The 12,777-nt window shown below is 44.3% G+C and overlaps 1 protein-coding gene across 4 annotated transcripts in view; it reads right to left on the reverse strand.

Moving 5' to 3' along the window:
* Positions 1-6,781, reverse strand: part of LOC119179739 (rab11 family-interacting protein 4A) — a 259,471-nt gene extending 252,690 nt beyond the window's left edge. For all 4 annotated transcript variants that reach the window (XM_037430860.2, XM_075869784.1, XM_037430859.2 and 1 more), the window contains exon 1: positions 6,495-6,781. In XM_037430860.2, the coding sequence (XP_037286757.2) occupies positions 6,495-6,623 (129 nt within the window). In that variant the 5' untranslated portion in view covers positions 6,624-6,781. The remainder of the gene's footprint in view (positions 1-6,494) is intronic.
* Positions 6,782-12,777: the final 5,996 nt, after the last annotated feature.

Consider the following 12,777-nt stretch of genomic DNA (forward strand, 5'->3'; position numbering starts at 1 on the left):
TAGTCCAACAAGTACTAAGACAAGGGGCTAGTTAGTACAAAATGTCGGCTAACATCACCTTTCGAAAGAAAATATTCTCCGCATCTCATGTACGGGTCATTTTTGGAAGAAACAAGATTTGGTGCCAGAGTTTGAAATGCTCGTCGATATACCGATCTGGTAAATGACTCAAACATGTGCGCATATTGTGAAATATCACTTTTGTTTCATGATTATGTTTAAAAAAAAAGGCGTACACGAAGGATGCCTCACAGAACAATGCTTTAAACCAATCAGCTCTGCGATGCTCACGAGCATACTTAATGTGAGAATTAAAAAAAGTGGGGCGAATAGAGTAAAGTGAGAACCGCGGTACGCATGCGGCCTGCGTATTTGAGACTATATACTGGAGTATACAGGGTGCCCCACGTGACTTTAGCCAGAGTTTTAAAATATGCCGGAACACGTAATTACGACGCGACCAAATGCATGTTGTCCACCGTTGCCTGGAGTTAGTCAAACTATTTTTATGTTCTCAAATATTGTTTAATTAGATCTGTTTAATTAACTAACTCTTTAAGTAACAAAGATGGATAACATATTTCAATAAGAAAGTTGTAGATCGGTTTGCAAAACGTCCAAACAGATAGTTCCGAACTTTATATCTGTTAAGTATTACTGCTTTTCTGCTAATTACACATGCCCAATAAACACAAAAAATACCACGTGACAAACCCGCTCGCGCGTCAGTGCGCACGATGATTCTAGTGCTCCCTGACGTTCCGTGTATATACGAACGCCGCCAGAGTAAAGGGACAAGAAGGAAACGTTCTGTTCTCGCGCTATAACTATCGTCATGTCATACCAACTAACCCAAACCACCACTTTTGTCTGAACAAGCCGCCACTGGAACCTGAACTTGCCCCGCCGCGGTGGTCTAGTGGCTAAGATACTCGGCTGCTGACCTGCAGGTCGCGGGAACGAGTCCCGGCTGCGGCGGCTGCATTTCCCATGGAGGCAGAAATGTTGTAGGCCCGTGCTCAGATTTGGGTGCACGTTAAAGAACCCCATATGGTCGGAATTTCCGAAGCCCTCCATTACGGCGTCTCTCATAATCATATGGTGGTTTTGGGACGTTAGACCCCATATATCAATCAACCTGAACTTGGCTTGTGTTGTGTACATATGTTTTGTGTAATAGTGGCTGCGCTTCCTACCAAGATGAACTTGGCAGCTTTTAACGTTAGCACCTTATCTAGTGAGAAAAGTCTAGCTGTGCCTTATGCATATAGGTACACTCATATATGAGAGTATATAGCTTAACATAAACCCTTCTATAACAGTATATAAATTCATATCTGGCCGTATACCCGACTTTATATGTGCTATTATTTGATCATATGCGGTCATATATAGAACATACATGGGCTATATCTGACATTTTGGTAAGGGTCTATGTTATGGCCATCCTCAGCTACCACCTACACGGGCTTTTCGCACGCACAGGCGTGGAACGGCTTAAAAAACAATAGCGTGGCAGCTTTTTGCACGGGGGAATCGAAGGAGCACGCTATTCGCCACCGGTGACAGCGACGATCTGAAGTTATATGAATTTCCGTTTGATTTCAAAAGAAAGCGACAAATACGGAAGTTCGCGCTTCGCTTTTCACCTGATCCCTGTTGTTCTTGCCAACTTGGTGAATTACAGCGACTATATCACAACTTAGCGTTACGATGAAGCGACATCCACAGGGCCTATCTCAAACTCTACCGACTTTCCCTGCAGCATCGAAGATCAAAAATAATAATAATGAATCGGAAATTACAACTTGACTCAGACGTCCCATAAATTTATTGCATTTGCGCTGCGTACTTCCTGCTATTCTGGTTTGTATTTATATTGGTTTTCCGCGGTAACAACCAATTCGACATTGTGTACGCATATACAAGTTTTTTTTTTCTTTTTTTCAATTACCAGGCAGTCTAACGACGCACTACGTTGTACAATGCCTTTCAAATTTGGATTACTCGTTCGAAATAACAATTATGATCGTTGAGTTTTACAGTTCCAAAACAAACCACGATATGGTTACGAGAGACATCGTAATGAGTAGCTTGCAGCAATTTCGAACATCTGGTGTTCTGTAACGTGTACCTAAACCTAAGTAAACGGGCCTAGAGCCCTTTCGCCTCCACGTGAAATGCAGCCACCACTGAAGGGATTCGATTCCACGACCTTCGAATCAGCAGTGCTCGTTCGAACTCATCTAGACGCGTCGAGGTCGCGAACTGGCACTCGCAGAATTCCACGAACGTCCATTTACATAAGCGCGCGCGGGCGTACAATGACCCCGCGACCAGTCCTGAGCTTTTTCTATTTTACATTCGCTATAAATCGACCGCAAAATGACTGGCTGGTCTCGTCTTAACCTGACCAACGGGCGCACACAACTCCCCCCCCCCCTCCCCAAATAAAAACGAAAATAATAAATAAGCTTCTAGCCAGAACAGCTTTTTCCTAGAATGGGGGACTTTCCATTACGTCGTGAATATCGTGGACGAAATATATATAGACACACACTGTATTGGAAAGGAAGAATCGATCATGAATACCAATACGGGACCTGGCATCGATCCTGCGGGCCACGCATATAACCAAGCGGGAGAAAAACAACGTAATAGAAAAAAAAACAGGCAAAACGAAACGCGCTCGGTGCTGTGCAAAGAAAAACAATCGATTAACTGACGTATACTAAACCGCATAAATTAACGATCGTTCCTCGCACGTCAACGTTTACGAGATCCAACCAGAAATGCTGCGACTGGCACTATTCATACAAAAATCACCTCTCGCATTAAAAAAAAAAAGTGGGAAGGCGAGAGAGAGGGACAATTGCAAAAACAGGAAAGAAACGAAAACAGTGTTGCCGGGGTACGGAATACGCGAAAGCGTATAAAATAAACGCCAACATCGCCACAAAAATCGTTCTAACAAGCAGGAGGAGGGCATCGACCATTTGGTTGTAATACATGAATAATTAGTGTTGCCAATTTCGGAACCATAGGAAACTTTCTGCTTCTCGTACAAGTGCTCCAAAAGTAAAACGGAGCACGCGCGAGCTGTGGCCAAGCTAGACTGTGACAGTGAATGCCAGCCCCCCCCCCCCCCCCCATCAGATGAGTGGTTCTTTATTTTTTCATGTGCGAGAACATAGTGCTATTACTGAAGTATAAAAACAAAGAACCACTTCTCTGATGGAGTATTCACACGCGTGCTCCGTTCTACCTTTGGAGCACCTGCACGTGAGTCGATCAGCCGAAGCACTCAGCGGTGCACCGCAACTTTTGCATAATTGAAGATGAGCCAAACAAAACCAAAAAGAGCGCGTTCGCAGTAAAAATCATATTACGCTTCTCTGTTGTCTCAAACGGAACACGCACAAAAGCACGAGAGAAAGAGAGAAGTAAATGTTTATTTTCGAAACAGTGCCCCGAGCAATGCCCGGTGTCACCATGAGGTGGGAGGGCTCCTTAGTCCAGGAACCCTCTACAAAAGCAGGAAAATAACTAAAATATACCGAAAATTTTAGAGTATCAATACGAAGCGCATGATACGCGTTGACCTAGCGTAGCACCCTATACTTGCTCTACGATTTAGAAATTCATCATTCGCCGATATTGCGGGCGTTCAAGCAGGAAATTTCGGCGTTTTTTTGCACACTCTTCACTCAATTGCGATTGCAAATAAGAATTTTCAAGTTTGACAAGCTCCCTCGGCAGAACGTCGAATTTCCGGCATTTATCTCGCACCAATAGCGAGAAAACATCTCGGGAAATTGCCTTTGTCAAGCACACTCTGTGACGAAAACAACGAAGTTTAAGGACTAGGGTTTGTTTAATAAACAACAAAATATACCAGAATTTAACCTAATATTTTCCGATATCGACACGTGCAAAGAAATGGTTAAAGAAATAACAGTGTTGTGAACCACGGCGGAGTTTCGGTCATAAGACTCGTAAATATAAGTCGGCAGGTAAGTTTCGCCCCACCTAAATGCAGCCGCTGTTTTGGGGGATTGAACCTGCTACCGAATACGACTCAAAATGCGATTTTTCAGTTTTCATGGCGCAATATTCCAACATTACTGAGAAGTACTTACCCCCAAAGGGGCGAGTTTTTATGTGCAATGTAAATCATTTGAAAATGGCCCCAAACGCGCCTGATCCTGTGACTGCACCGCGGCTACTCGACCTTTAAATGGCGTTTTCTCCGAACACTACCATTCGTCAGAAAAGGAACAACTGAAGATATCAAATGCAAACTCTTGTGACTTCTTTCTGAATACCATGAGCACTTTCTGAAACAAAAGAATAATGTTTCCACCAGGATTGTATTTTTTTACAAATGATTTTTGTTCTTTAAGAAAAGAGCCCTAAAGCTCTAGTCACAAAACATTTATACATTATTATTTACATTAATAATATACACTATTATAGTATTTACATTATAACACATTATTATTATACATTATTAAATCATTATTTTGGTTCAGAAGGATACCCTGGACACATGTAATGGCCCCGCCGCAGTGGTCTAGTGGCTAAGGTACTCGGCTGCTGACCCGCAAGTCGCGGGATCGAATCCCGGCTGCGGCGGCTGCATTTCCGATGGAGGCGGAAATGTAGGCCCGTGTGCTCAGATTTGGGTGCCCGTTAAAGAACCCCAGGTGGTCGAAATTTCCGGGGCCCTCCACTACGGCGTCTCTCATAATCATAGCGCGGTTTTGGGACGTTAAAGCCCACAGATCAATCAATCATGGACACATGTAATGACCAGAAGAGAGGTCATTTTACTATCAAAATCTTTTTTCACAAATGTTCCTTAAAGTATACAACGTCAATTAATTTATTTTTTATTATTTTTAGGGCTGCTTTGTGTTTTCTTGCCAAATTCACAAAACATGCAGTAGAATCCCCATTCAAACAACTTGCAAAATTTTATGAAGTTTGCTTTAAAAATAATAGAGCGATGGGCAATAGCAGTTGCACTACTGTGAGTGCTCCCCCTTTCAACGGCCAGTGGTACTTATATATGACGCCGAGAGCGACAAGAACAAGGCGAAGAAGCAACGGTTCCAGTCAATAAAATCAATCGCTCGCAACGACCCTTCTGCGCACCGGCGGATATAGCGACCGACCGTCGCCAGCGTGTATCGCCTCTATCAGCTGTACGCCACAAAAGGGGGGCGGATTCGGTCACGCCTCGTTCAAACAACACGGCGTCAAAGAAGCGGCTATCAATTCTCTTATCTGCCTACGAAGCCGTTCGTTGCGACCAGCCTAAACAGCGGAACCAAGCGAGCGCCTTCCATCGGTCAACGAAGTCACCCGCAACGAATTTTAATAATTATGTAAATCACTACGATGCTTACAAAGTTGTATCGTAGCGCGAGTTTCAGAAAGCGATGTAATGGGATAATTTTTTGATGGGCTAGTTGGTTCATGATGCTAAAGTGCAACGCGCAAGGTCAGTTCGCGACATTGAACACACACAGAAACGATTGATATGTGGGGTTTAACGCCCCAAAAGCACCATATGAGAGACGCCGAAGTGGGGGGCTCCGGAAATTTCGACCACCAGGGGTTCTTTAACGCGCACACGAGATTCTTTAACGTGCCCACAAATCTGGGCACACGGACCTACAGCAGTTTCGCCTGCATCGAAAATTCAGCTACGACAGCCGGGATTCGATCGCGCGACCTGCGGGTCAGCAGCCGAGTACCTTAGCCACTAACCACCACGGCGGGGAGAACACACACACAGGACAAGCGTTAAACCTGTGCTCCGGATTAACGCTTATCCTGTGCGATGCGTCTTGTACTATAGGGAGCGAATTTGCTCTCGGCACTTCAGCGTTTCGCGATGTAACAAGTTTCTCCTGTCGAAAGTAACCCCATTTCATTACGGCGACCGGCTCACCCTGGGAGTTGCAGTTGCCGAGCGCAAACTTACGAAAGTATTCCGCGTTCTGTTCGGCTCGTATTAGCTCTCTTTACATATCGTGCTTTAGTCTCATATACATTACAAACCGTTCCGAACTGGCGGCACAAACGTGGTTTTCTAAATTTCGGAAACATTTTTAAAAAAAGCACAGCCGCGCCGCTGGAAACGACCACGCATTATGCACAAGAACGGGGCCAGTAAAATATTAGACAGCAGAAAACGCAAGGATAAATTGATACTGACAAACAGATAAATCGAGTAACTAAGTTTCATTACACCATCCCCCATTCTGGAACAGACCGTACCGTAACGACAACGCGACAAGACTCCAACACAGCGCTGGGCAAACGTCTCTCAGAAATCTTCTCCACAAAACGTGTCCAAGGCAAGACAAGCCGGGGTTTGAATGCGTAGTAAGGGCATCCCGAAAACGAAAGTTGTAAGAAGAAACTGTCTCCACCGCAAAGTGAGACGACGACCGGATTTGTTTAAAACTACTCAGCTGACTCACCTGTTCGCTGCCGGCGAAGTGCTCGCGCCCCAGCTGTCTCAACTTGTCCGAGGTAATGTATCCACATCGCTCTTCGTCGCACAGATCAAACACCTGACGCAGTTGGTCGAGTATCGCTTCGTCGGCCATCACAAGCACGCATCGCACAGAAGCACACACACGTTACCGACGCTCACACGGGACTGTCATCAAACCGTCGTCACCGACACGAACGCGCGAATCGGCGGCGCGACTGCAGCACGTCCGACGCGCGGAACAAGGCCGGCGCCATTTTGCCAGCGCGTGAAGATAACTTTTCGGTCCCCATGGCAACGAGTGCAACAACAGTGCGCGGAGGAACACGCGCCATGCCCTCAGAGAGGCGGCGGGCGCAACGCGGCTCCATTGAAACTTTTGCGGCAAACAATGCATGAACGTAGCCGATTTGTTTGTATCTACAGGAAGTTTCTGCCAGGTTCAGGTGCCATAACTACTTTAAGGATTTACTTTGTACCAAGGAAGCACGCGATCCGGTTGCAAGACGCAACGTGGTTACAGTACTGTAATGTGGTGCCATTCTGCTCTCTTGGCCCACCGCGAGTCGAGTCCGTCAACTGACCCGCTTTTATTCGAAATACAGCCAATATATCGAGTTTCCAACATATTTTCGAACATAAGAAGCCTCTTGCCACTTCAGTTAGTTTTATTACATAAACTCTTTGCTTACGAAAAATAGGGAAAACCGCCACTAGCAGACGACACGCCCAGGGCGTAGTGACGCCATCTGTCGACGTTTAACGCACGTTTTAACATGAAAGTCGACTGAGATGTTGGCGCCACTGTTTGAATCTGCCCATAAATAAGACCCGTGCCATACTTTTGCTGCGTTGTGCTGTTCCCTTTGCATATGAAACACTTTAAGCAAATTAGGCTCTGTGTGTAATTTTGTGTAAGGGCATCATTTGCGGTAACTTTCCTGGTACGGATATTTATGTACAGGAATATGCGCTGTGCGTCAAAAGCCATGTTCGAAGTGTTAGTTTAAATACACTCTTATGAAGTGGCACTTTTGGGAATAGATCCAAGAACCATAAACACAGATAAGCATAAAACAATGTATCTGCAACATTTTTTGTACGTTACCACTAGCACTGTATAAAAGATTTCTTTCTTCTTTATCATTCACCATCCATTCTTGTTATGTTTGATTGCAATATATATTTTTCAATAATTGCGGACATCCAAAATACCGGAATGTATTCTTCTCGTATGTGAAAGAAAATCCTTAAACTCTTTGAGAACAAGTTCTTACGAGTAGAGCATACATACATACATACATACATACATACATACATACATACATACATACATACATACATACATACATACATACATACATACATACATACATACATACATACATACATACATACATACATACATACATACATACATACATACATACATACATACATACATACATACAGACGGACGGACAGACGGACGTACAGATGGATGGACAGACAGACAGAGACACAGGCAGAGAACCTTAGTGAAGTCCTGATTAACTAGCCAGAAAGCACCAGACTTGGTCAGTAACTAGTAACGCAACAGCGGTAACTAAACATTTTTCAGTAATTTGTAACTGTCACTCGTTACTCTTAAGGTACAGCAAATTGTAACTGTAACAGTGTTACTTTTTTATTCAGTAACTCTAAACAGCAAACACTACTTATGCACAAAAATATTTTATGCCCAAATAAAAACTCAAAATGCCTGGTTGGAAACTAAAAAGCATCCTTTGCAGGTAACGTCGCAATTTCTTGCGACTTTTATCTAAAGAGGCAAGTGGTTCCACAATTCAGCACCAGAAAATTGTATCTTAACTCTCACGCGTGATAGTCACCCGTGTCTGTTCTCGCCGTTCCTGGGTAGATGTAAACTATCAATCATCTGTGGCACGTACCAACCAACGGCTATGTGCCACACGTCTGGCGGATATGATTTGACGACGTACGCAACGGCATTGTGTCATTTTTCAGGTATTAGCCAGCGAGTAATATTCGTCAAACCATCTTACCCTGCCATACTAGTTTTGGTTTACCGGGGGTGATCACGAGAGCGCCCAATAGATAGATAGATAGATAGATAGATAGATACATAGATAGATAGATAGATAGATAGATAGATAGATAGATAGATAGACAGATAGATAGATAGATAGATAGACAGACAGACAGACAGACAGACAGACAGACAGACAGACAGACAGACAGACAGACAGACAGACAGACAGACAGACAGATAGATAGATAGATAGATAGATAGATAGATAGATAGATAGATAGATAGATAGATAGATAGATAGATAGATAGATAGATAGATAGACAGATAGATAGATAGATAGATAGACAGACAGACAGACAGACAGACAGACAGACAGACAGACAGACAGACAGACAGACAGACAGACAGATAGATAGATAGATAGATAGATAGATAGATAGATAGATAGATAGATAGATAGATAGATAGATAGATAGATAGATAGATAGATAGATAGATAGATAGATAGATAGATAGATAGATAGATAGATAGATAGATAGATAGATAGATAGATAGATAGATAGATAGATAGATAGATAGATAGATAGATAGATAGATAGATAGATAGATAGATAGATAGATAGATAGATAGATAGATAGATAGATAGATAGATAGATAGATAGATAGATAGATAGATAGATAGATAGATAGATAGATAGATAGATAGATAGATAGATAGATAGATAGACTCCGACATGAATCCGACACAAGCACGAGTTTCATTGAACGAACTCGCCTGCACAACACCCGTTCACACACGTATACGTTAACAAGATTCAGGCGTGCTCGCCTTTGTTTGAGATGTCGCACTCGTGACACGGCTGCTGACAGTCAATCTACAAACCATTGTGCATCCGTGGTAACGTTACATGGTGATGCATGCCGAACGTGTCTATCCATTGTTTTCCTGAGCGTGGGAAAGCGACACGCCGGTCTGCGTTGCAGGCACAGCCTACTGAATACAAACGGTGGCAAGCTTTAGGTCGCCCTTTTATGCTGGATCAAACGTATATATTTGATTTCAGAAGCGCAGCGCGTTTCGCGGCTTGTACGAATTTCGTGTGATAAATTGCGCATGTCGTCTAAATCCTGAAGCGCTTATAATATAGGTAAGGCCGGCTGGTGTAACTCGTGAAAAAGGCAGTTGATTGCTCCGCAATAACTGCTTCAGGCGCCCCTATACCTCATCAATTACTCCGAGGGGAAAGCTGAGAGAGTATAGTGTTCATTTTAACACAGCGCACACAAACGAGCACAGAATAAGAAAGGAACCGACGACGCGACCGCTGGCTATCAAATAATTTTGTATCCGCACACATGTAAATATAAACACATATGAGCGTCATGTGATGCAACATATGCGTATAGAGGTTACACATTTATGAAAGCATGCGTAAGTTAAGCAAGACAGGAAATTACGAATCTCAAGTGACACAGACCTAAGTGAGTTCTGGCTGATACAACACCTTCCCCACTTCTTGATGTTGAATGTCCCAATTATTTTACTGACGCTGCAATCTTGATTTTGAGACTTGTATGTTTATGAAAGGAATGGTCCCACAAGTGAGTATGCTCATTTTTCTTTAATATCGTTCTCTACGCATCGCTCCGTGTGTGTGCGCTGTGTTTAGATGAAGATTTACCAGCTCGCCGAAATCCTCCACCTCACTCAGAGTAGCATTCTTTTTGCCTTCATAACTCTTCTCGCGACTTCTCATCGCCAATGTGAGCGCTAAGTGTTCAGCCTATCTGGATTTCGCGTTTTTCGGCTACGCGCTGTTATCACCACTTGCGCAGTCAAGAACTTACTACAACGAAGTGAAATCAGTCGATCGTGCACTGCGAAACAATGCAGAGCGGGCGTGCGACTGGGCCTAGTGATATAGGAGACTATTACATATATGATATGCCTCGTACATACATGTACTGATCGACAGGTTATTTTGTCATGACTTATGACGTCACCTGAACAGACTGCCGCGTCCCGTGTTTTGCCCAAGAGATGGCAAACACCAGGAGGGAATAACGAACTCGTTCCTTCTATTTTTAAAATCGTGTTTTGAAGCCCTTTGAGACAGACAATACGTCTGACAAAGTGCAAATCGAGCCGTCAGCATCCACACATATCTTGGCACCAGATCTGACATATATATAGCAGGCTCACGAGGTCAATTTTTCACGGTAGCTGATTCCACCTATATTGACTGTGTTCGACGTAGAGGCGTCCATACGGTGTCCTCGCTCGAGCGCGTGTTCAGAAAGCACACATGATGGCTGAACCATCCTCGGAGATGGCGCGCTGGCAGGTTTACCGACCGGGTAGCGATCTCGGAGATCATGGTTGATTATTCAAGTTGAACCTACATGACACAGAGGGCACCGACAGTTTGCTGGTCCAGTCGGTCCTGCACCTAGTAGACCACAGCGCAAAAAACAGGGACACAGAAAGCACCACACGCACAGAGTGCGAACACAAAGTGAGTTTTATTGAAAAAGAGGAACACTCGTTGATTGATATGTGGGGTTTAACATCCCAAAAAAACCATATGATAATGAAAGACACCGTAGTGGAGGGCTTCGGAAATTTAGACCACGTGAGGTTCTTTAACAGCATTTTCGCCTCCACCAAAAATGCAGCCTCCGCAGCCGGGATTCGATCCCACAACCCGCAGAGAAACACTGGTACATGCTCATAACCTAACAGGAACAAGCAAGATTTGATTAAAGTGGCTGGCACTCAAGGAATCTATTTCGATGGGATGCAGCGTGATAAAGACCTCGCTGCACATGTCTCGCCAGATCTGTTAATAAAAAATATAAAAAAACTTTGTGGCCTACCTGGCTGCTTCGACAGCAATCACGCTGACCGCAACTATGCTATAGTGTTCTGCGTTCCCGTCAACGCGTCTATACGCACGCGGTACCCGTCACAGCTATATAAGAGAGTCCAATAAACAGATCAGCGTTGTTCGTTGTCTAACTACTCGATGTGTCGTTCGATTCAGACGCCCACGTAGACGATTATGTAATTTCTTGCGCAACGTTCTTTTTTAATCTTGAAAGCACCCTATACCTTCAGGAAGCAACAGCACGCAGCCACCCTACCCTACTTGTAACAAGTTTGAACAAAGTGGTCCCTTCAGTGGAGCCTGATGATCTAATAATCTGTTATTTAAACAGCCACTCTGCCCGATGGAACATTTTTTATAATATCAGGGGTCTTACGTCCCAAACCATGACATTGTCACGAGGTCGTGACGTGGATGAAGGGAACAGAGTCGATGTTCAGATGGAACTGTTTATTCGGCCACACTTGTGGCCAGGAAGCCGAAGGGTAAGAGTACAGCAACACACGGGCACTGATAGTGGCGAACAGAGAGTCCGCCGGCGATCAACTGACAAGTGGCGAAGCGCGGCCGCATTTATACATGTTTCGTCAAATATTCCAGCCTTATCACTGGTCCCCGCGCAAGCTCTTGAATAATCTCGAGTTTACGCATCTTGCGGTCAACTTTAACAGAACGATCTACAATGATCGCGAACGTTCTCGACTAATTGTTTGATTGATATGTGTGGTTTAACGTCCCAAAACCACCGTATGATTAAGAGAGACGCCGTAGGGGAGGGCTGCGGAGATTCCGACCACCTGGGGTTCTTTAATGTGCACCCAAATCTGAGCACACGGGCCTACAACATTTCCGCCTCCATCGTGAATGCAGCCGCCGCAGCCGGGATTCGATCCCGCGACCTACGGGTCAGCAACCGAGTACTTTAGCCACTAGACCATCATTGTTCGAGAAGGGTGAACCTTCTCGAACAATGATGTGCAGTGCGCGCTGAGCATTCCTGACCAAGCCTTCGTAGGCGAAAACAGAATCAAACAAAAGTGCAATAAGAAACGCGCGTGGCAGTATCATTATGAGATACAGGCCTCCGGAAATTTCGACGACATGGTGTTCTTTAACGTGCACTTACATCGCACAGTACATGGTCCTCTATAAACATTTCGCCTCAATCGCACCCGCTACCTTCGGGTCAGTTGCCGGACACCACTATTCCACCGAGACGGATGGAAGGCAATTAAATGTTATTATCGTTCTCTTCAACTGCAGCGAACGAAGACGTTGCCACGTCCATTTATGGTATCCACGCAGTGGAACTTCTTCAAGAAATTGAAGACCAGCAATGTCTATTC

This window comes from Rhipicephalus microplus, chromosome 7, assembly GCF_043290135.1.
Source record: "Rhipicephalus microplus isolate Deutch F79 chromosome 7, USDA_Rmic, whole genome shotgun sequence".
Taxonomy (NCBI): Eukaryota; Metazoa; Arthropoda; class Arachnida; order Ixodida; family Ixodidae; genus Rhipicephalus; species Rhipicephalus microplus.